Source organism: Rhamphochromis longiceps, linkage group LG5 (assembly GCF_057381845.1).
Source record: "Rhamphochromis longiceps isolate RC_006_pf linkage group LG5, R_longiceps_female_GT1.1, whole genome shotgun sequence".
NCBI lineage: Eukaryota > Metazoa > Chordata > Actinopteri > Cichliformes > Cichlidae > Rhamphochromis > Rhamphochromis longiceps.
This window is the reverse complement of record NC_140561.1, coordinates 32154062-32179456: the sequence shown is the minus strand read 5'-3', so window position 1 is coordinate 32179456 and position 25395 is coordinate 32154062. Positions and strand designations below refer to the sequence as shown.

Sequence of the window (25395 nt, the reverse complement as noted above, 5' to 3'; positions counted from 1 at the left end):
GTGTGTCTCACCTGCTCTTGTTCATCTGTTCTGTCCTCGTTCTCCTCTCTCTCCCTCTTTGTGCTGACAATCATCAAATATACAGTTGAAACCAGATATTTACTCTTCAGATAAAAACACTTTTTTAATTGTAACATCAAATCAGACTAAATGTTTATTTTTTTAGATTGATAAATATAAAAACATATTTGTTAACTTTAAGAGTAAAGAGAGAAACTATCTGTATTTCTTAATTGCAAATGGCACCAAATTGTATTCAAACTTGAGCCACATTTATGGAGCTCCACAGTTCTTTTCCTGGTGTTTTGGTTGATATCTCTTGATTTTCCCATGTCAAAGAAACAGGCTCTGTGTTTTGCCTTATATGCATCCACAGCTGTGCCACCAATTTACTCACATGGACTCTACTAACCTATCAGAAGCTTCTTCAGCTCAGAATGGAATCGTCTGGAGTTTTCTTATTAATTAACAATAAATTTAGTGTACATGTACTCCTAAATTTGATGAAAGTGATAAAAATAGCTCTGTCTCTCTTTATTCTGAAATTTAACTAATTCAAAATATATTTCAATATTTATCTAAAACAAAAGTTTACTCTAAATTGATGTTGTACAGTAAAAATGTTTTATGTTTTCTCCCTAAAGTGTATGTAAATATCTGGTTACAAATGTGAATATCCTGCTGTGTACTGAAATCCCTCTTGTTTTGCATAGAAATATACTGAACAACATACAAAGCATAATATATAAAATAACATTTACCTGAGTTTTTTCTTTGAAAGAACCCTCGAATGTCCATTCTTATGTTTCAGTACATAACTGAAACCGATTTAGTCGGGGAGGGTAAGAACTGAAAATATGAAATAAACACACGTAAGCTAAGACTCTCTAAAAAAATAGCATTTGTTCGGCTTTTCATTTTGCCATTTGTTGATTCACTTGAAGAGCAAGTAACGTAATATTGGTCAAGTGATCAGTTTCATATCAATCTTTCGTGATGCACCGTCATATTTACATTATTTTTACGGTACGAATGATTTGCTTTGGTACCTGGTCAAACTTAAGCTCTCCTTAGTATGGCTGGCTCCGTCTCTCCAACAGCGTACTCACGGGCAGCAGCTGCCCCGCCCCCTCGCTCAGTCGCTTAGTGCCTGAGCTTGGATCATACCAATATCAGGGGGGGATTCACGCACAGTCGTAAATTCCCACAGTGTGCACTATGTGCTTCGAATATTGTGTGTACTTTTTGTTTTATACAGTTGTCAGCCAGGCATCTAACTATGAAAAAATTACACTCCAAAATACCCCGGGCTTCTGACAAAACAACCCGGGCTTAAGCCCCGTAAGCCACCCCCACGCTCCGCCCCTGGTGTGGTCAATAGTTTTGTTGTGTGTGTCAGAACAATGAGGCGACTGCTGAATGTTACAGGTGTTACAGGAGTGATACATCTCCTGTTGTCAGGCCTGCAGGTATCAGGCTGTTGCTCTCCTTTATCTCATAGTGGACAGAAATGATTTTTGGAGTGACACAAATAATTTGTGACATCAAATTTGATGCAGAACAGCTGATTGTTCTGTAAATAGTTTGAAATGTTTATTTAAAAAAACGCCTTGGCTGCATTTTTAGGTAAACAGCTGCAAAAAAAACTTTGTTGTTTGCAAAACTCAGTTACTTTTTTGAAGAAGTAACTACGTATATAATTAATTGCCCAACATTGGTCATTATATACTGTATTTTGCAGACAGAGAGTTACAGACTCTCTACCAGACCACAGACTCAGAATACAAGTCAGAGCTTTATAAAAATAAAAAATAAAGAAAGTTTTGTTTTGAAAATTGGAGTTAAAGTTATTTTTACTTCCAATAGTGTTAACATACTACACAGGTCATGAACAAGGTCTTTTTCATTTTCATTGTAAGTGGGCTAAAGCACTTAATTAAAAGTAGTCTAACATAAATGTAAACGCTGTAATTTGATTATTTCAATAAACCATGTAACTTGGATGGATTCGATGCTGGCTTGACCACAGTGCACACGTCTACTGTTGCTCACAGTGGTCCAAGGGAGCGCGCAGGGAGTTTGTGTGTTCGCTCAGACACATGAAAAATTAGAGGGAACATTGCTGGCAGGGCAGGTACCACCCAATTGGCTTGCGTAAGCTTAGGGGCCATGAATCACTCTCCACACGAGTCGCTATAAGCTGGTGTGTCTTACAGAAAAATTAGCAAACAAACTAAAACTAAAAGCCTCATTGTACGTGGATCCTTATCATCAGTATGTTTTAAAACACACTGATACTTTTGGAGTCATTATAAAAAAAATACAAAATCCTCATTACTTTTATTTGAAAGAAGTAAATTATTTTACCTAATTATTGGCTGGAGAAAGTAATTTGTTACACTACTCATTGCATCACTTTAAAGTTACTACCTTATATGCCATGAGATGCATTGTCATTACCACTTAACAACATAAACCCAAGGCTGCTGTCCCAAACACTGACACATATCCCTTTTCTAATGAGGATGAACACAAGTTCTTTCTCCTAGTGTTCAAATTTTAACACAAAGCCGACAGCAAAGCTGAAAACCAGCCCAAAAGGCACTTCAGCAACGCCAGAGCAGTCATACTAGAAACACATACAAGGAAGAAATGGACTGCAGTGCCACGAGCCCGACTACTTGTAGCATCTCAGCTTTTGTTACCTGTTGAAAGCCAAGCTTTGGTTGCTTGGATGGGTTTGGCACGCATTCACTTGGCATGCTAATGTTGGCATGTTGTCCGTGCAGAGTCAGTGTGTTAGCAGTAGTTGTTTTTGGTTTGAGTGTGTATGCACTTCACCATCATCTATTTGTGCCTTTGTGGAAAAAAATAAAGCAATAAATAATTAAAACTAACGTCCACAGCTCCACTTCTCCTCTTCCATTTTCCTCCGTCAGCTGAGTGTAATGCAAGTTCAAAGGTTTGAAAAAGCCACGTTTAACTTTTTAATCCCCCCATCGTTCAGACAACTGAAACAACTTTGTAATAGAAGTCACCACATAATCATCACTGTAATGTGAATTTAGCGTCATAATGCCTTGTCCGTGCACTATGTTTATACATGTTTATCTATTTATCTACATATACAGGGTGGGCCATTTATATGGATACACCGTAATAACATGGGAATGGTTGGTGATATTAAAGTCCTGTTTGTGGCACATTAGTATATGTGAGGGGGCAAACTCCTCAAGATGGGTGGTGACCATGGTGGCCATTTAGAAGTCGGCCATCTTGGATACAACTTTTGTTTTTTCAATAGGAAGAGGGCCATGTGACACATCAAATTTATTGGTATTTTGTTTTGTATTTACAGATTCAAAGTTATATTTGATCTTAACTATAGCAGCCAAATGACACAGTCACTGCATTTCTCTGCGTCTTCAGTACAGTTCAAAAACTTCTACTCCCTGACCACTGGCAGTCTCACCTCCTCCTGAAAGTTAGTTAGGAAATGTGCTGAGTGTGCAGCTGCACTGCCATGAAGCCCTGCTTTCTCTGCTGACACAAAAAAAAATTCGAAAATTACACATTTTAAACATTATTACAGAAATACCATTATGGTTAGAACAAAATATTGAAGGAGCAGTTTATTGTATCACTTTGTTTTTCGATGCAGTTATTAATGCACTGTGGCCAAATGTCTGTCTTACCTGTTACTACTTCAGGACTTCTTTTGCTTCTTAAATATTTTGGAGTTTTAAAAAAAAACTAAAGTTAACTAACGTGCAGTGATTAAGAAGAAACTGGGAAAATGGTCCACAGCAGGGGAACACAAATCAGAAAGCTAATTAAATGAATTATTATTATTTAACAATAATTATACACACAGAGGGAGTCAGAGTGTGAGACTACTGGGATTTTGCCATTTTAGAGGTATTTTGTTTTCTTATTCCGCCACAAAGAGTCACAAGCTGTGAGATACTCTACGATTCTCAGCCCTAAATCACAGTAGCTTAACTTTAACAACAAGGCTGACTGTGTTTTTTGCACAGTTTATTGCCTAAAAAGCAATAAATAAATAATTTTTTTACATTTTGCTCATTCTGTTTTAACATATTGGACATGTTTTTGATCATTATTTTGTATTACTACTGTTTAAATACAATGGGGTTTTTTTCTATTCTGTATTTGAAAAAGAAATGAATTCTCTGTGGTCCAACCAACTGCTGTGACAGTGTTGGATTGCAGGGTCTTTCTCAGAGGAGTGAGGGGTATAAAAATAGAAACTGTCATTGCTGGTTATGTGAATGTCCACTCTATAAAATAGACAGCCTAAAAGCTGCCAAGCTTCTTGCAAAGCCAACCCTCCTCTCCTCTTTTTATCAAGAGAGGGAGTGCATTTTGAATAAATATCATACCTGCCACCACTCACATTGATTTTCTATACCTCTGGAAAACCAAGAATCTTAACTGCACCGTGTAAGTGGCTGTCAAACTTGATGCCTTGTACAAAAGTCCATTACTCTGTTACACTCCTTTCGTGGAAGACAGGAAATCATGCTTGATGAGCTTATGTCATATCTTCTTCTCTTTTTTTTTTTAAATATTTCATTCTGAACTAGGGCCATCAAAACCACAGCTGACATGCCGTAGCTCTGTAAAAACAACCCACAGTAACTAAATCAGAGATACCACATCTACTTTATATATAGAGAGAAACCCGTGGCAGGACAGTTATGATTTCCTCTTGCATCCTTTAGTACTGTCTTGGGAACAGTAATATTTTATAAAACATGGCTGCCATATTTACCATAATACAATGAAAATGTGTTTTAATAGCCTCCATCTGTCATGCTGAAGACTAGAGCAGTAAAAGGTGCAGCACATCTCTCCCCCCAGGGAGAAAGTGATGCAGGACAGAGATGGAGAGGGAGATAATGAGGAAGCGTAAGAGTGAGAACAAGTCAGAAACATGTGAATGAGAGTCACAGAAAACTGAACAAAAACAAAACAAAAACGCTTGGAAACTTGGATGGTTGGAAATATGGTTAATATTAAAAACAATGGATCAAAAATAAAAATTGCTTAGCTATCCTGTGAATCGTGTGATTCAGGTGATGCAAGCGTTGCCTCGGAGGTGTCAAACCGATCGACAGAGACAGTGAAGATGAGATGTTGCTGCTTTTGATACTGAAAGAAAAAAAATTCAAGTCATAGTTTTGCCCCTCCGGTGAAATGCAGGCAGGTTAGAGCCACATTCAACACATTATTTACCTCTGAAATGCTCTCTGGCTGGCTTCCAGATTCAACAGGGATGCAAAAAGGAGAAAACCTGGACCCGAATGCTAACATTCTCATTTTGTTTGAATAGTCAGAGAAATGTTGGCATAAAAGTGACTAGATACACTGCGAGACATAAAAAGAAATTTTATCTTCTCTACAGAGGTCCCACTGAGGTAGTAGCAAAGAGTTATAGCAACAGATATATGAATTGAAGGTCGCCCTTCAAAGGCCTAAACAGACTTGGAAAATAAAACACTGCAGGACAGAAGGGTGTGCAGAAACATGTAAAACTGGCAAGTTTATGCGTAGCACCGTAAATAAATAGTGGGGATAGGAACGTTGGCCTGAGACATTATATAAATGCATTTGGAGAAAATTGGCTATAAAACTCTGCAAGTTGCACTTCACCTATTATGATTTTACAGACTGCCAAAAAAAACACATAAATGCCATTGTCAAAGGGACATAAAGCAATCCAAAGCACACAGAGACGCTACTTTTACAAGCAGCAATCACATTTTTATTTTTCAGTACCTTTATACAAGTAGATGGACAAAGAGAGAGAAACTCTGGGAGATTATTACTATTCAATACAGGCCATGTATCATGCCATTAAACAGACCTCTCTCCTTTGGGACAAGTTAAATAATGTACAGTTATCAAAATTGTATTAGTCTTTTGCATGATTAAAACGTTGTAAATAAAACATAAGTATAAGCAGCCAGGAGAGGATTGTAAAAGACAGTCCTACTTTAAACGAGACATTGAGGGAATTTAGTTCAGCTCTAAGTTTCTGAACTCAAAAACAATATCCACTATTAAAATATTGATTTTTTTTCCTGTTTATTTGAAGCTGACATTGCCAGAGGAGACAGTTACATCTGACATCATGATGTGACCTAGCCTATCTCTTTGGGGCTGTGCATTAGATGTTGACAGGCATCAGCTCCGAGCGTTGATGGAGGGTGATAATAAGACCCGAGGCAGCCCTGTGCGGGCCTTATCCATGCATTCTTCGTATGCAAATCAGTAGCTACTGCCTCCTTTGTTAGGCAAGGTTTGTACAGTGTGCTCTTCTTCCTTTATCATTCGTACTGCCAAGCCTGCGGAAATGAAAAGCAATGCAAATATGCCAGGCTTTTAGGAGTCGGCAGATAAAGCAGGGAGACCTTCAAACTGCAAAGCTTCATCCGCTTCAGTTTAGCCTTGACCGAGGCATGCAAATTATACCTGAGACGTAGGGAGAGTGACGCCGCAAGCTGCACAGGCGCAAAGCTGGGGCTTGAGATAGGCAAATCTCTCCTGGAGCAGGGTTAATTGGCAGAAAATATCTATAGAAAGGTTTAGAAAAGGGGGTTTGTGAAGTCCCACCAGAAAAAGCACACTTATTTATGCCTTATACTGTTTGGGGTTTGACAGTGGAATGCTGGCACAGCATTTTGGCCTCTCATTTCGCTTCTAGGCAAGCATGTGCTCCATTGTTGACCTTGGTACAGGAAGCAATTGAGCACTGCTTTATCAGATAAGTGTTACATTCTCAGTTCTTACTGGAGTTTTATGGACTTTTTCAGGAGCTCCCTGTTGTGGTGTCATCCTTATTGTGCTGCCGGATGCATGTTTGCGTATTGGATGCTCCCACGATAACATCTATGAGCCAAAAAGTTTGGGTAAATGAGAGCTTGCGGCAAAACTGAAAGGAGTACAAGTAAACAAAACCTAGATTGTGCGCATACCCAAGAAATGAAGAGGCATATTAATGGCAGAGAATGCATTATTTTCTGATCTAGATCTGACTTTTATGTTTATCTAACTGAATCAGTGACTTTGGACGTTATTACTATTTTAAATAAAAAAAGAAAATTAGTCCATGTTCATTTGCATAGTGTATTTAAAAACAGGGTGGTAAGCCACAAAATAAATAGCAATGCAGAAAAACAGGTTAAAATAAAAACTGTAAACAAGAAGTTGATACAAACTGTAAAATCAATGGATACATAAAATAAACATGATACAACACAAAAGCAAGACACAACACTAAACCTGCACAATCAATATGGTCCAGCATAATGTTGCACCAGCTACAAATGTGAAAATGTGTGGATTGAGCAATAAGAGCAGTGTATTACAGCAATCAAATATTAAGAAGATTAGTGCAGTGGTAACAATCGTTTCGCTTCTCAGATTACTCATGTACTGCAAATCCCTACTCTCTTCTTCTTTTTTCTTTCAGGGTTGTGCCCTAAGATTTTGTTACAGTGTGCATTAATGCTTGCATGTATGCATGAGCGTGTGCTTGAATGTGCATATTTGGGATTATTTTTTGCACTTGTCTGTAATATGTGAATTTTATCCAGACTGTGCAACCTCTTCAGCCTCAGCTGATGGGCACAAGGTTACAGTAGGTTTATACCTCAGCTGGTTGTGATCAGTTTAGACATGTAATCTAAATCTGCTGCATACAGCTGAACCACAGTTTGACCTCTCTTTGTTTAGTCCATCATTTATGGTTTATTTAAGAGCTGACCTTTCGTGGTAATTTCCTGTAGGCTGCTGTGGAAGCTCAACTCATTGGCGCACAGCCCCATTACCCCCACCCTCTGAACCTTTATCTGACATTGTCAGCACTAAAGGGAGCCTTCATGTGGCCTGACTGCTCCATGTGAAAGTAGCAGGAAGAGGAGACTATTAATATAACTGTGGTCAAAGGACACCCGTGTACACTGACCTGAGAATTACTCATGAGGAAAAAGCATGGCTGGATTTCCTACTACAAAGTATTCTATATTTGTAAAGACTTCATTGGCACATTTTAAATGAGAATAAAAAAAAGACATTGAGGGAGAGAGAGGAAGACAGGCAGAGGCAATAGAGGGAGGAGGGGTGAAAGAGGATGGTTGAGGAATGGTAGGAGTTCCCCAGTGTGTTTTTGAGTGTGCCGGTAACAATCCTGCCCGTCTCCCTGAAGTGCAGTGTGCCATGCAACGACATAAGCCTCTGGCACTTTACCTACGATGAAGGTGAAGAGGCATAAAGGATGTGACAAAACAAGTCTCAGTGGCGATAATTTAACTTCGAAGTTCTACTCAAAGACTGCACTTATAGAAACTACATCTCTGTAAAGTGCCTATGATTGACAAAAGCTGTCAATCTAGGGAAATATAGGCATGGAACATTTTGTCCCCTACTGACTGTTAAAGGATATAATCAATGCTTTTCTTCTTCTTCTTCTTCTTCTTTTAAATTAAATCCACTTGTAAAATTGATGCCGTCTTCAGTTTTAAGCCAACAATGCTCTTGGGAAATAACAAGAAAAAAAGTCCTGGACTAAGTAGCCTGTGATGTGATGTCTTGGGGGTAGTGGGAAACCACTGAGCACAAAAATTAAAAATTACATCAGCTTTTGTTTTCCTCAGTCTCAGTAGTCCCCAAAAAGTTCGGTTTTTGTTGTTGTTTCTTTTTTTTTTTTAAAAAGCCCGGCTTCCAACAGATTAAGCCTGTTATAATTTAAATAACCAAACACAAAATAAAATGAGGTAATTACCCAAATGATGGTATCAAACAAATAGAGGACATTCTGCTGCTAAATCTCAGAAAAGTAGCAACATTTTAATGACAAGCAATATAGTAAACTTTTGACAGCATCCACTGCCCCGTTATTATTAATCAGTCATGTAAATAAATAAAAATCAAGCTTAAACTCTTCATCTTCAATGAAATGCTTTAATTTAGTATATGCACATTAGACAATATTTAGACATGTAACATCGAAGTACTGCAGCAAAAGGAAACAAGCATTTTTTCCTGTATGCTTGTGACCATTCAAGTGCAATATTATTACTTGAAGTATAATTCTTCTTCATCGCTTTTCTAACCTTATTGACGTTACATTTCTATCAGCTATGATAATATTCTACTCGCCAAAGTAACGAGTCACTGAGATCTGGGAACTATGTGACAACGAAGCCTGTAAATAAGCCAACAAACCTAAGAGGAGGAACTTAGGGTGGATGCATCTTTTATGACGGTAATAATGCTTCACTGCACAGGAAAATTATGCGTACAACGACATCAAAGTAGGCGATGGGTGTTTACAACAGAGGCTTCTTACTTTCAGTACTGTCACAATGTTGTCAAATCTCAGCATCTTTACGTTGTGAGTAAATGTTATCATAGCTCAAAGAAATAATTGTCAAATCTACTTATATAGATCACCACAGGAAGAAAACAATGTGTAAACTGCTTCTTATTTCAAAACGTCAGTAGAGTTGCAGTCCTTTATATAAAATGAAATAGGTTTAGTACAGTAGGACTTCTAATTAGTAATACATTATGTTCATTCTTGAGTATTAACATTCAGTGCATGGATAATACCTGCAGGCCAATACTGTAAGCAAATGAAATGCCAAGGTTGATATGTGATATGAAACTTTTATTGCAGAAATTACATTTATGCTCTGTTTAAATAAGTTAAGTGCCATAGTAGCCAAATGCAACACTCCTGGTTTGATTCCAGCCATGTTTGCTGTCTATTCCCTCTCCAGTCGAGGCAAAAAATAACCCTAAAAACGGCTGAATGAACAATCTCTACAGTTACTGTGAGTTTTGTGCCTTCAGCAGCGTTGAATTTCACATGAATTAAAATATACATTTCTGATGTGACATTTAGATTTACATTTAGATGACAGCATCCAAGGACAGTTTACATCATTTTATTTTATTTTATCTTTTTCCTGAATGATTCCGGCTGACAGCGGGATGTTTAAAACGTTTTTTGGAATCTCACTTGTGAGGAGCAGAAGAAAAGAGAGAATAAACCTCGGTGTGCCTCAGGGAAATACAAAACATGAACTTCATGCTTCTGCGATAAAGGGATAAGATGAGAATCCACGTGTGGTGGAAAAGCTAAGTAGAATAGAGGTGGAGAAAAATGATATACCATAACCTTAACCATCGCTAGGCTTATTGAAAATCAACAAAACTCAGGTCGTAGTCGGATACTTGTGTGGCCTCCACCTACTGTGCCTGCACACCGTGAAAGATGTGCATTGTAAAATACGTACCTCTTGATTTGGGTTCCTCTATGAAAGTCCGTGTTTACAAGTCTGCCAACACGTGTTCAACTTTAAGACGTCTTAAAGGAAAACCTTTCAAATACTTCACACAGTACCACTGAACACTTCTCATACTGTTGGGTGCTCACAAGTTTAAAAATATGTATGGACTCTAAGGACACTGCATTACAAATACTTTGTTATCCCTTTGTATTTTTTTAATTATTTAAAAAAAAGAGTTTTATATATATTTTTTTTTGGTTAAACACAGATTCTGTAAATCAACTAATCTCGAGACATGATAACCACAGAAAAACTGTGAGGTTTCTATACATAAGGAATGACAGGTTGTTTAAGGACGTCTTCATATCCTGATTATAAAATATTATGGACAAAATGTTTGACTAAAATTCCAAATATTTACAAAACATTAGCAAAACAGAAGGAAAACACGAAAAAGTCTCCATGACTTAAAGTCCTGGGTGATATCACTGGTAATATACATCATCACGACCATCTGTTAATTGTATTGTAACTGTATTAGAACATATTTAGTCAGAATCTTCCTCTGTTACTGAAATTAATGGTCCTGTAAACATGAGCATTTGTATTTGTACACAGCTGACAGCAGTTTAGATGGCTGCAGCGCTTTCATTTCATCATTCGTTTGAGTCTAACTTTGAATATTTGAATGTGGCTTCCCACTGATGTGAGCCGAGTATTCGCAAACCAGGGTGCACATTTGTTTAATTATGCTGATAGATGCCAGTGACTAATGAAACACATATCTGGCATTTATAATATTGCGGGAAGATAATACGCTGCTCTGGCACTGAAAAGTTTCATTTGATCAAATAAAACTGTAATAATTAGATCATTCTGCAGTGTGATTATAGATTCTGTAGTGTAGAGTATCACCATCTGTGACTCTCATCAGGTAGTTTTCCAAATCACGTATTTTCTTCTTCTTCTTTTTTTTTTTAAAACACTGTACTAGGATGACTCTTCTTAATATAGGCAAAGTACGCTTTAAGAACCAAGAGTAATTTTTGCAACACCTGCAAAAAAATAAGAAAAATGACATTCTTTTTTTTTCTTTCCCCCAGAGAGCACCGATTCAGCTTTGAGACACAATGCAAGGTATCGTACATTCACATTGTATGGGATGAGAAAAAAGCTGGCAAAGCTTATAAAGTGATGCTAATGTGCTTTGTGATGCGATGGTAGTCCCCAGCTTTCAGCTCTAAACAGATGGGATCTCTCCCACAGGATCAGATAAAAGACGTCCATTTCCAACTCTGCAGAGCATGGCAGATTCCACAAAGGCTGCCTCTCAAACGCGTCGTGTCCATGGGCGCTCACACAGAAATCCTTTGCACCGAGTAGATGTGGCACGGCACACGTAGCAATGATGAGGTTAAATTGTGGCGCATCAATCTTAACTAAGGAGGGGAGCTGTTCAAAACAATCCCACAGCACACACCTAATCTGTAGTGGCCTGTGCCTCTGCTGCAAAGATCACGATGCGCCATCCTGAACATTCAAAGGATCCTATGGGCTGACTTATAAGCAGCATTAACTCATTAGCGTGCTTATTTCACAGGTTCGAACATAACATGCCATGCTCTGGGACAGAGGCACCGCCTTCTCATCATATACTCAAATGTACAGAATTTATGGAGTAGGTGATTCAAGCCTAAGCTATGGAGAATTCTATGAATACACATAAGTTTGCCACATCACACTGTCAGTGGGAGCTGCCATACCATAAGAATATTCTCTAAACCCTCCCCACTTGTCCTAGTACCTGCTGCTGCTCCCTCCTTCAGTCTGCGAAAACCTTTTCCTCCAGAGATAACTGCAGCAGAAATCACCCTGTCCCTGCGGCCCCCATCCCTTTCACAAGTGCGTCCCCGGACCCACATTTCTGGGTCATCGCTGAGCTCGTAGATAGATCCGTCTTCCACGCTGTGCTCTAAAGACTCCAGCGAGGAGTCCGACGCCTCGTCGCCCAGCGCCGTTAACGGCCGTCCGGGCAGTCCCGACGTGGAGCGCAGCTTATACTGCAGCAGAACGCCACGCCCTTTGCCTCTCCCCTCTCCCTGGTAGGAGCTGGAAGGTTGCAGGGATTCCTGAGAGGAGTTGTCACTGCGATCCTCGACTACACATGCAGAGTCTGGGCTCTCCCCAACAGAATCCCTCTTTAGAAGTTCAGGAGACAGAGAACTTGTGGTGGCCGCCAAAAAGTCCACAGGCCCACAGTGGGCATTTAGTGAGATCATTCCCTTTCCTGAAGAAGGCAGAAGACAAAAATATTCAAATGGCATTCTGCTGTAAACAGGGCCGGGGTCAAGACGTCATGAGTTGCATCAATTAAATGTGAGAATAATGCAAGTTCCAATTTCAAATGTATGAACTTGAAATGATTTGAACCCAGCCTTGGATCATATGTCATCAGCTGTTAACTGTGTCAATTTATCATAATCCTACCAATATAGCAGCAATAACGGCAGCTATAGTTTGTGGCATATTTACATATTATTCAATAAACTAGCCTGGAATAAGATGGCCGTGAAGTAAGGGTACTGCAAGTGGGAAACTAATGACCTCATTTCCTTGGCATTATAAACAAAACACAGCCAAGCAGTTTTTAAATTATCCTTCGAAAACATATATACACACACAATGATTTGTGTCTTGTCAGCCTAGTTATATTTGCACTGATTCCCACGGTAACAAGAAGAATGTGAAGTGCGACCTCAATAATGGGCAGTGCAGAGTAATTTTCTTTCGAAAAAAAGCACAACTCCTCCATTTTCTTTTGACCTCTTAAGAGGCCGTTCAATCAGAGTCAGACACCCCCTTCTGATCCATACCTGTTATTTTGGGGATGCCCTCCAGTTTGGAAACTGGAAGAGTGATAATTAAGCCTTGAGCTGTGCCCACCCATAACAGCCCCTGGCAAATTAGAAGACTTGTGACTCGCATGCTCTTCTGACCTGCAATATAGAAAACATTGACAGAAAATTGAGTTTTCTTCACCACGTATTGTTACAGAATAACATAGTTCAAAACTCCAGCATGTTATTGGAGATTGTGGAATAAAAATAGACTCCCTGCTGATAAAAAGATACAACCAGACTGGATGGTCTATCTTTTAGAGAATGAATTATGGGCTTTCATTTATTTTAATAATACCAGAACAGTTCAGTCCTAGTATGTCCACATAAATAAGTAAATAAATAGAAATACTTTCATTGTTGATTCCCGGTGTTAGCTTTAGGTAAGATTTAAGCTCTGTGATCAGTCTGTATTTGCCAAGCTTAACACATGCACAGCACAGCTACCTAGGGCTCTGGGTTACATAAGATTATGAAAAGTTGGATCCATGTTCTTGCTACTGACCCAGTTGAAAGAAAACTCATAGAAGCACAACAGAAGAAACGAGACTGTGAACTCAATATTAAACATTTTTGTCTGCGAACTGAGTGCTTCAGAAATGTGGAGCTACATCGTTTTCACCTGCTTCACAGTCGCTGCACCTTCTATACTAAAACAAACCCAACTTTAACACGAACATGGGTCTGATTTTTAAAAAGTCCTGATGGTGAAAATATGAGTGTGTATACTACATGCTGTAGGCCACAAGTTTGTGTATTATCTGCTGTGCAGGTATGTGTCAGGTGTGTCTCCCCAAAACAATGCTGCACAAAACTGATACTGTGATATGAAGGGGTTGGTGTTTTTTGCTCTGTGACAGTTTTGTTGAGACACAGCCACCTCCTGCTTTATTTTATTTTGGGAAGAGCAATATCTTGTCTTATTCGTAGCTTGAACCTCTGCTGTTTTTTACTGGCCGTTCTTATTAAAAAATATCATTTTCAGCTGCTTCGTAATTATACTAGCTGATTTATTTTTAAAATTGCGGGCTGTAATTTTCACATTATTATTCAAAGTATATTTATTTTGCAATTTCTGGGAAGATTTAGAGTGCAAGCGAAGCAGAAGGCATGGGAGAAATGTTTTGCTGACTGTAGTGGAGGGAGTTCCAACTCTCCTGATAACACACACGCACACACGCATCTACAAAAGTTTTGATTTTTGTGTCTTGTTATTTATCTTAACCAGGGCCATCACTGTGCACGTGGACAAGCAGAATTAGCTTTAACTCTTTACCTACTTATTTATTCTCGTCTGTAGTTGATAACACCAGATGTGATGCACTGCAGCAAGTTGTTATTCATTCTGCTACAATTCAGGCATATTTTCTTTTCCTTTAGAGTGTGTTAATAATCCTTTGGATAAAGTTAACTTTGAAATTCTGTTATAGAGCATGATGCAATATTCAACATATATTTTGTACTGTTAGGTTTCCCACTGCAGAGCTGTTTGTAGCACTGCATTAGTGCCTTGGAAAGGATAATTGCACCCTCTTATTGTACATGCACATTCTTTGTTTCCAGTTAACAAAGGACTAAAAAAACATTGTTGCTGTGGATTTATTTTTGCATTCCTTATGTGGTCCCTCAGCTTTTGGCTCCCACTGTGGCCTAGTTATCTATAGAACCATTTACCATAATATCCATGGCAATGATAATTGAATTACACCAACAGTCATTTGAATACAACCAAGAGAATGCTCATTTACATGTGTAGCTGTATTTACACGCGGTTGTGTGTCATGCTCAGATTATGACGATTTGCATGAGTGGCTCAACACTGTTATTAATTAATTAATTTCACTGTGCAGAGATGAATCCTGCCAAGTAAGAAGTTCATGCAGTGTGTACAAGAGGAAGCGCAGTGAGCAAACAGAGCGCAGAGGCCTTTGGATGGAGACGTTAGAGGGTCACAGCAGTTAGTTAGACGTCGGGGGAAATGGCTTTTATCTCAAAACTGTTTATTTGAGCTGTTTGTCTGTTTGTGCTTTGGTTAGAGGGCTTAAGTGAGAGAATGATGCTCATGAACACCCACTCACAGGCTACCATGAAATCTCAAGTTAAGTCGGAAGATGTGGGCACCAGGCATTGTCTTTAGAACAGTGTTACAGAGGGATAATGGCAAAGATTAAGGAGGTATAGCTTAACCTCGAGCAATATTGCACCTCCAATTTTTACAGCAATGTACACACTCCGAAATGTAGTGGGTTTATCGTGGGAGCTTAAAAAGAAGATGTCTCCAAAAGATAAATGTTTCCCTATGATATGTCACTGAGGAGTTTATTTTGGGATATTTTTTTCACCCTAAGGATAGAACTATTAAAGGCATTAGTAGAGAAGAGATCAGCAGTTTTCTCTGCCTCAGAAACTTCTCTGTTGTTTACTGCAACTGGAATTCCCTGTTGAGTATAAATCACATTAAGGGGAGAGGATTAGGGGGTATATCATTACTGCATGTCCTAGCATAAGTCAAGGAGAAACCTAAGGGAGCAGAGACCGAGTGATGGAAAGCAACTATCAGTAATTCATGTGCAGTATCTTTGGTTGTAGAGTGTCGAGGGATCCGCTTTTCTCTTGTGAGCTCAACAAATCACAACTTAAGTCAAAGATCCTCTTCCTTTTGTGGACCCAGAAGACATGAGCCGCGCAACTCTTTTTCTTTTCACCCTGTAACTTCCCCCAGGGCCAAGTCTTGAGGCTGTGACCCTCCCACAGATCTACTGCATATTTCAAGGGGGAGCACCAGCGCTGGGTGAAGATGACCTCTGGGTCACAGTTTTCTCCAGATACTATGGCCATAGGAGCCTGTTCTCCTTAAAGTCTCCTCGTGAGCAGGGGGGGAAAAAAGGAACTTTGATCTAAAAGAGAAAGGTTCTGTGCTTGAAACATATGCCTGTTGGTATTCTTTCTTTACACAACTCACAAGAGAAAAGCTTTTTATTCCTGATATGATGGAGTAATGCTCTAAATACATCAATCACACTCTGGTGTGACTCAATAAAAGGACCAAATTTTCTGAATCCAGATGTATTTATACCTCTCCCTTAAGCTTAAAGCGATCTTCAATATTCTGAATTCATGTTTCAAATAGGCTAATAGGTGCACAAGCCACCGCCTGAAAATGTTTGAGCGAAGTTGACACTGAGTCAAACTATCATTATCACATTAGACACTTTTAGGTATGCTCTAATTTGTTTACCATAGTTCTTGCTTAAAAAAGGGAAAAACACCCACAGTTGCAGATAAATATTTCATCCATCATGAAGGAAGGTGCACAGGAAGTAATGGGTTCTCTGTGGCATCCTAAACACACTGCAGTGAGAAGTAAAACAGGGGTGAGAGGATTTTAAAGCAGAGTGGAAAAGATGAAAAAGGGAGCGTAAGGGAAAAAGTGGGACAAAAAGAAAGTAAAATATTAACTCAAAAAGAGGATAGAGGGGAGGTGCATGTAGAGAAGAAGAGGTAAAATGGCACGATATTAAACAAGCATGGATTTGAAGAAAGGCAAGAATATTTTCAAAGTAATCCTATGTATAAAATCTTTAAGGCTGCCATTTTACTACTGCTTAATGACATTAATCTTTTTTTTATTAATCCCTGTCATTCACCGAGAGACTCTATTATGGCTTTCCAGAGGCCCGAGATGGATACTTATCAGGTCAATCTTGTGAGTGCAAGAAACCAAAGGAGAAGAATATTTCTCTGCATTCTGGAGGAAAGCATCATGTTGTGCAATAAAGACAAACCCCAAAAAATTAAACAGGCATGTACCAGTGTTCTGGAGCGTTGAGCGTGTTGAGATGTTGATTTCCTGCAGAAGTTCCAACGTTTCAGTATGAAAGAGACGAATGGAGGAACCTTCTGAGAATGCCATCCACACCCCTCCACCAGCACACGCCATGTGTGCAACACTGACCAGCGGGTCTGGATGAACTTCAAACTTCTGTCAAACAAACAGTTTATTTCTGTTACAACAACATGTGAAGAAAATGCAATCATCCATTTCATCAATAAATAATATAGAAAACATTTAGAAAACTGAAAGGTTAGCTCTCTCTGGATTCTCGTTCTGGTCTTTCAAACAACAGACATGACTTTTTCTCCACATAATGAGTGGACATCCAATATTGAGGCCTCGGTACAATATTTGCAAGATTTTCAGCATCAACTATAAAAATCCAGCTAAAATACAAAGTGAACCAGAGAAAAAATGACAACATTTTCAGTTAGCGTTCAAATTATTGTGGCATTCAATTCAAATTTCAAGAGTGTAGTGTTCATTTTTTTTGTTAAATATCTAAGATAACTGCCGTGGTTATATTACAACTCGATGAGGTCGAAGTAGAAGTCCCCTGAATAATACATTTAGTGTTGCTCTACAAATAAAGTCTAGCTGTCCCTCCTAATTTTGTCATTTAAAGAGTCACTGACACACGGGGCATGTTTTTGCATCATTCCCTTGGCTTCTATCATTTTAAGAGCACAATGGAAAAATAGTTTTGGGCACAGTCTTAATGAGTAGCTTGAAATAAATGCAATGAGCCTTATCATGGCAACACATACAGCCCCTGCGGTCTAAGGCGTGACAAGGGCTGCTTTGGGCATCATCTTGAAACTCATATCACTGTCAATGCACAAGTTGCATGAAGCTGGGCAATTAGTCAGTGAGAGTGACTCAGTATGGATGAGAATGCACCACCCACCCCAACCCAAGTGCACCGGCAGACAGGGATTACCACCTGTTTGTGTGCCCTTGCCAGTGGGTCCTCCTTTGTTTGAAATTAGGGAAAAGGAGAGAAGACTTTGATGTGTTTTCCCTTTTAATTGACTCCTCAGCAGTGGGTGCCTGTTCCACTAGGGAAACAATATGCAGTGCATCTCTACGTTTTTCAAGTGCAGCCATCGAAAAATTAGATATCCATAATAACAAGGAAAATTTCACCTTCAATAAGCCATTGCAATTCAAATATATTGACACGTTTGGAGAGAAAAATTCTGTTGCACTGCATGCGATGTATAAGTAATGCATTCCTCAATATCGAGCAAGGTGGCTCTAAAACGGACTTCCAGCTCATCAATGGGTAACATACTGCGGCGGTTAGACGCCATCTTTCCTGCCATGTGTGTGAAACCACCTGGATAGGATCCTGGAAAAACGAAACCAACACATCAGGCCCATCTGACGGGGCTACAAGGATTCTCAAAAAGTGCCCAAGAATATTTAAAATATTGATTTAATGGGCGATTGTGGCTCAAGAGTTGGGAGTTCGCCTTGTAATCGGAAGGTTGCCGGTTCGAGCCCCGGCTTGGACAGCCTTGGTCGTTGTGTCCTTGGGCAAGACACTTCACCCGTTGCCTACTGGTGGTGGTCAGAGGGCCCGGTGGCGCCAGTGTCCGGCAGCCTCGCCTCTGTCAGTGCGCCCCAGGGTGGCTGTGGCTACAATGTAGCTTGCCATCACCAGTGTGTGAATGTGTGTGTGAATGGGTGGATGACTGGATATGTAAAGCGCTTTGGGGTCCTTAGGGACTAGTAAAGCGCTATATAAATACAGGCCATTTACCATTTACCATTTAATGGGTGTAATAAAATTTACAAAAGCATCGATTCACATTTCAGCCCGCACGGCAAAATCCATTCCATATTTCATCACACGTATACTGTAGATAAAACACAGTGAATGCCCATTGTGTTGTGTCAAATACGAGGTAAGTAAAAGCCACAACTGTTGCCCCCAACCAACAACGTGGTATTAGTCTCCTGAATCCAACGCTGCTTACAGAGATGAGTTAGTCAGTGAAGCTTGACAGTAGTAATGTGCCCTTTCCACTCAGCTCGGCAGTGCCACACTAACAGCAACATCTCCCCTATATTCCTCCCACCAGCAGTGGGAAATAACAGCAGAGCTAAAGCCACAAACACTACAGCTGGTCTGAACAGCTCATTAGTCCTTCATTACACAGGGTGACAAGGTGTCTTTGTCCTTTTCTGAGTGCAAAGTCCACATCTTCACTCTAAGGGCGAAGGAGCTGAGTGGACGTGTGAGTGATAGGCGAAAGCAGGAAGAGTAAGAAATAGTAATGGGAAGAGGAAAGAACAAGGCCTGCCAGTCAGCATTGATCAAAGCCTGTATGCCCACGTATGTCCTACTTTGTTAAGGTCTGGTTATATGGGAGTGACTCAAACCTCCACAGACTGTTGGAGTTTGTGGAGCACTGTAATGATACTGAGACTGGATGTTGAGTGCCTGAAATAACGAAGCCAAGCTTGGCAGTTTTCGAGCAAAATGAAATTTGTGTATGAATCAAAACAAACAAACCGAGCTCTGTTTTACTCTCATAGTCAGATCCCCTACTGCGTGACAAGCTACTAAATAAAAAATCCCTTGATTGGTTGAAATTTTCTTCATTTTCTAATCAATGAAGGTGTTTCAGAGTCCCGTCGTATTCAGCGTTCCTGCTGCTACCAAACCCTTTCCTCTGGCGTGATGTGAATGTAAACAGGGTTATAATTTTAGTAATTTCGTTGTTTTTGTTTGAGTGAAACAGTTTAATAACAAATAAAAACACTGTTCCCTCCACCCCGACACACACCTTCTGTGTGTGTTTGGTGTAAATAGGGTTGGTCGGTGTGAACATGCCTCACAGCGTGACTGTAGCAATTGTATGTGAAGAGACACAGTGGGTGTGGCGGTGGGGGAAAGAGTTGGTGGCAATCCTTTTTAGGTCAAGAGGGGGGTATTTTTTTGTTGCAGTGCCAACTGAACGACATCTAGGTTGAGCTCTGTTAGTCTGAATACAAGAAAACAAACAGCTGAGAATAACACAAAAGCACACTTCTTAAAGCTATATTTATTTTCATGGCCAGCAGGAGCGACTGCAAGGTCGACTGCATTAGAAAACGCTCCAACTTCTGACTTAAAATAATACATCAATAATTTTTTTCCTGATGAGCATGTGGTCTCAATCCTTACTTTTACATCTTGATTGACAAGTCACTTCCTAACCACGTAGCCTTTGCTGTCACGACCATTTCCAAAAAGTTGTAAAGTGAGGGCTTGCTGTGAGGTAGTTGATCACTCTTACTGAAAAGAAACAGCCTGATAGAGATAGATAACTCTCTAAAGCAGCACCTTTAGTCTTGCCACACTTTATCAACTCCACCAGTCTGAAGCTAGAAAATCTTAAACTGCATAGGAAAACCACAGAAATGGTCAGCACATTATTAGAACCCTTTCAAAGCTGCATATGTAAACATTTAAGCATGTAAATGTTAGATCTGCAACCTCTGAACATATTTTTGTAAATGAACACAAATATGGATTCACTTCTAAAACCTTACAGAACTTCACAACCAACAAGTGAAGTCACGAGGGGTCTACACATTTCAAATTCAGTCTATGCATAAAACAGATGTGTGCCAAATTAGAGGTGTGATTAGTGGGAACTAATGCTGATCTTGGCAAGGATTGGATCTCTGCTTCTGTCTGAAAAAACATTTTAGCACCACTAACAACTCAGACGGCAACGGGCGTTTTGATTAATATAGGCTAGATTAGCATGAAATTTTGCACCGACCTAGATGGATCCAAGAGGTTGAATCACAAATAACGATTAAATGATGATCCATTTTCATAAACAGGGAAAATCTGTTGAGGTTGGGTCATAAACTGTACTTTGTTTTTAGAGCTGAACAAGATAAACGGCGTGCTATCTGAGCATTGAGAAAGTTGTCATTGTCATGCTAGTATTTGCATTTTGGTTAAAATAACACTCATCTTGTTTTCAGCTACAGATACAGCAGTGAAAAGTGCCATTTGGAGTTTCTTTGAACTACATAAAATATCCTTGTGTGATAAAACTGATAGCTGCTTCTGAATTTCTAAATGTGTTCTTTCTTCTATTATTGCTTTCTCCTTTCCTTACAAACATGGTATTTTTAAGCATTTGTCAGCACTATAATTTTCACGTACTCCACTGGGCTAGAGTGAATATAATTAAATAATACAAAGCTGAGAGTCCATACAATTTTGCAAGTGTTATGACAATCCTTTGGGGATCTGCTGAAGGCAATTTCAACACCATAGGAAGTATTTTCTTGTTTACCCAAACAGACTAAAAATGATATATTTAAATAACACTGTGCAGCCAAGGCCAGATTGTGAACATTTAAAAAGACTCTCACGATGAGCAGCAGGGTGCATCAAATGAAACGGGGCACGTGTCCAGCAGAGTCACAGATAAATGATTCAGAAGTACAAATCTCACAAAGTGGTGAACATCCATGTGGGGAAACAATGAAGTGAAGTAGAACTGAGTCCATGACCCTTGAGCCTTGAACCAAGTCACATCTCTTCCTGTAGGTGCCAAATACTTCTTGTCTAGATCCTGGATATGCACCACAGCCCCTGTGAAGTCAGCCCTCTTGAGTCCATATTAGTGAGGAAGACAAGGTTAGCAAAGTAGTAACCAGAGCTGACCTGCTAAGCTCTGTGGGAGATACTGTGAACCAGAACTGCGTGGTCATTCAGCTGATTAAGCTTGTGTCTCTGGAGAAGTAGACTACGGGAAAAAAGGTGAAGGAATAAAAGGAGACACTAGCTCGACTCGATTTTGAAGCATGCTGAAAAAGCAGCTATTTTTGATTTGAATATCCAGATCTGTCACGTGATGTTTCTGAAAAAACCAAAAACAACACCTATAAAATGTATCTTATATAATTCTGATTTTTGAGGAAGATGTTTTTTTTCCTCTACCTTTTGGGCAAGTACATCAGCAGTTTTATGATAGGCATAGGGGGAACAAAAACATCAGTAATTGCAATTGAAATGAAGGTGGTACATTTTCTACCGCTTTCTCCCCCCCGAAAATGTAACTCATTTACAATGAAAATGAAAAACACTTTTATATGAAATGAAATGAAGTGAATTCTCTTAATTGGTATTGTTTCTGTTTGTTAGTTGTTGTTTTTTTAATTAAATTCAGCAATTAATTTTATATGTCATAAACTTTTATTTACCCAGGAAAGGTTGACTTGGTACACATGCTCATTTAAGCTAACACCCTGTCCATTTATACAGCCATGTAGACTTACATCTGGGAGCTATAATTAAGCAGTAATGGTTTGCAGTTTTGCATCGGAATACCATATTAACATTACCCAGAAGAGTTTGTTTTATGTCATTCATTATTGTGTACCTCAGCTGGAGAAGTCACCCTGCTCTAAACCGCTAATGACGCGCTGTACAGAAGAACACCTTGGAGAATGACTACACGAAAAATGGAAACAATGACAAAGGCAACTAATTTTCTGGAGAGAATGGTACACATTCTGTGCCGCAACTTTGAGTGGCACAGAAAAATAAAACCATTTTCTGAGCAAGAACTCCAACAAACACTGTATGACTCTACAAGGGGTCTGTGTCTCTGTCTATGCAGCAGCTCCAGGCAGTAAATCTTGATTACATCACAAATTAGAATGCTGGCTCTCTAGGATGGCTGCATAAATCTTCCCAGAAAATGAAAGGAGTGTAAGTTTGCATTTCTTCAAATGTTGCAGAAAACAAAAATAGAACAAAACCACTGTAATGTGGATTTTCACTGAACTCATTTATTTGCTCGCGTAACCTTTTGGAAAAAGTCAAAGATAATCTCTTTGAAGTTTATTTCTTAACCTGTTTCTTAATATGATGGGTAACCGTGATGAGATGCTAAATCTAGATGCAGTTGAAAATATAACATTAACTAATATTTCTTAGAACAAAATATTAGCAGGGAACATAAACGGATGTTCTAACAACTGAATTTTAGCATGCAATAATTTCTCTTCTGTCATTGGCCATGTGGAAATGAGATTTCACACAGACAGGGAGTGACAACAGCTATCAGCTCATCAGCTACTTGCTAACTATATCTGACTTGTTTCAACCAAATACATTTCTCTTTGTTCTATGGGCTTTTTCATAACGCAGATTTACTATCAGCTGTGGAAATTCAACAGTATTCAAATACTAACATTAAGTTTTGTGTTTTGCTCTGTTTTATTTAGTTTGAAGCAATGTAGAAAAATCACTGGCTGTTCACATTTTTAGCAGTTGTATACACTGCCAAACTGTATGTCCAGAGACAGTTTCTTTATTTACCTGTGTGTTGAAGCTAGATATTTCCATGACTGTGACAGAGTTCCCGCAGCTCGCCCACACTGAGTCGTCTAACACCAGCAGTGTCCGAACTGACTCTGTACCCAGGCTTACACATCTACGGGATTTAGGGTCCCAAAGATCATCTGAGGAACAAAAACAGTAACGAAATGAGAAAAAACAAACAAACAAACACCACAATGCTCAAAACTACAACCAACATGTGAGAAACCCCTTAAAATCAGAAAAGGCTATTATCACAGCTAGCCTACAGTTATATTAATAAAGTCTGAACACATGCCCCACTTCTGCTGGAGCCCTTTCACACTGAGTAAGGCAATTAAAGTCAATTCTTCCCACTTGTACCACAGCAAGTTAGCTTGGTGTTTATAACACAAAAAAATAAAAAAATAAATATAAATAGAGCTCTTTAACACTGTTGAGCAATTACGAAAGCTTCAGCGGAGAGGGTTCACGGAAGAGATTTGCTTTGTTTTTTTCATTCTACTGAACAACTGTGAGAGAACTACAGGTTGACTGAAGATTGTGGACTTCCATTTGAAATACCACACACTGCGTCTCGCCACACACTGTGTAACGCCACACTGTGTAGAACAATGCTTACACCCTTGCCACCCATATCCCAACGAGCCTGGTGTACACTTTAGTGCATTTCCTAACATCTTTATCACCAGGTCTTTTGCCAATTAAAAAATAAAACAAAACAAAAAAAACTGAAATTTTGGCTCTCGACACCTCATCCTCGTTCTTTGGTTCATCGGTGTGAAAATGAAGCAGAGTTTTAATCACGGGGCACACACTGTGGCTACCACAGAAGCACATTATAAAGTAAATTACACGAGAATTTCCTTTGCTATGCGTTAATGAAGCAAAATTAGAGAAGAGTGCATCCAACCAGTTAATTAACATTTTGAATTGTTTATTTCTGCCTTTCAGTGCAGAATAGCTTTACAATGCCTTCTGACTTCCACAGGTTAATTGTTTGGCATGTTATAAAGGTCATTTTTTTCACCTTTTCAAAATTCAATCTTGTAAATGTCCCTCTGGCCACTATGGCGAAGCAATGCCACGCCGTTACTTCTCTCTCTTTAACATATGGTCCAATCTTGTTGCAGTAAACCAAACTTCCCTCCCACGTTTTGTGTAATATTACCATCGCAAGAGTACATGATATTCAACATGCACTTCACAGTGAGATAAGCTGCAGAAGCATGCTATTTATTGTCAACAGTTTATTAAATGTATTGACAAAGGTTTCAGCTGAAGCCTTGGTATATCCTGAATGCTGTAGACTCGTTTTCAGACAGCAACATGCTAGTCAGGGGCATAAATCTCTAACAGATGTGCCGAACCCACAAACATTCCTGGGCAACCTCCAGAGCTCTTCTCCTGTCCTCTTTTTAAAAAAAATTTTTTTAATGCAATGCATGAATAGTAATATTTAATCGGTATGCAGCAGCTTGGTGTAATTAATCATCTTTTCTGCTTGGGAGGAGAGAGAAGCACAAGAGGCAAGCAGGCGAGCCTGTTGACATACTGTGGCCAGGTAAAAGGAATCTGGTGATAGAGCTATTGTGCTCCTGCTGGCTGTGAAGACTGCAAAGCGCTGCTGAGATGGTGTTAAGCCCCCTTGGCCTTTGCAATGCCTGACTAAACATGGCATGCCATCTACCACATGGTGTAGTGTTACTTTCATACTTTCAGCAGGTGTGAAAATCACTGGGAAAGGGAAGTGTAGCATACTGAGAAAAGTGATTCTATGGCAATAATTTCAAATCAAATCTAGTCCTATATATATATAGATAGATAGATAGATAGATAGATAGATAGATAGATAGATAGATAGATAGATAGATAGATAGATAGATAGATAGATAGATAGATAGGACTAGATTTGAAATTATTGCCATAGGAGACATATATATATTACATAGAATAAATCATTTTTATTTTTAGATTATTTTATCTAAACACACACAC

At 39.2% G+C, this 25395-nt stretch overlaps 1 protein-coding gene across 5 annotated transcripts in view; it reads right to left on the bottom strand.

Annotated features, from left to right (window-relative positions):
* Positions 1-8968: 8968 nt before the first annotated feature.
* Positions 8969-25395, bottom strand: part of arhgef10la (Rho guanine nucleotide exchange factor (GEF) 10-like a) — a 123710-nt gene continuing 107283 nt past the window's right edge. For all 5 annotated transcript variants that reach the window (XM_085407242.1, XM_085407239.1, XM_085407241.1 and 2 more), the window contains 4 exons: positions 23398-23540; positions 17030-17201; positions 13196-13318; positions 8969-12609 (listed from right to left, as the gene is read on the bottom strand). In XM_085407242.1, the coding sequence (XP_085263368.1) occupies positions 12059-12609; positions 13196-13318; positions 17030-17201; positions 23398-23540 (989 nt within the window). In that variant the 3' untranslated portion in view covers positions 8969-12058. The remainder of the gene's footprint in view (positions 12610-13195; positions 13319-17029; positions 17202-23397; positions 23541-25395) is intronic.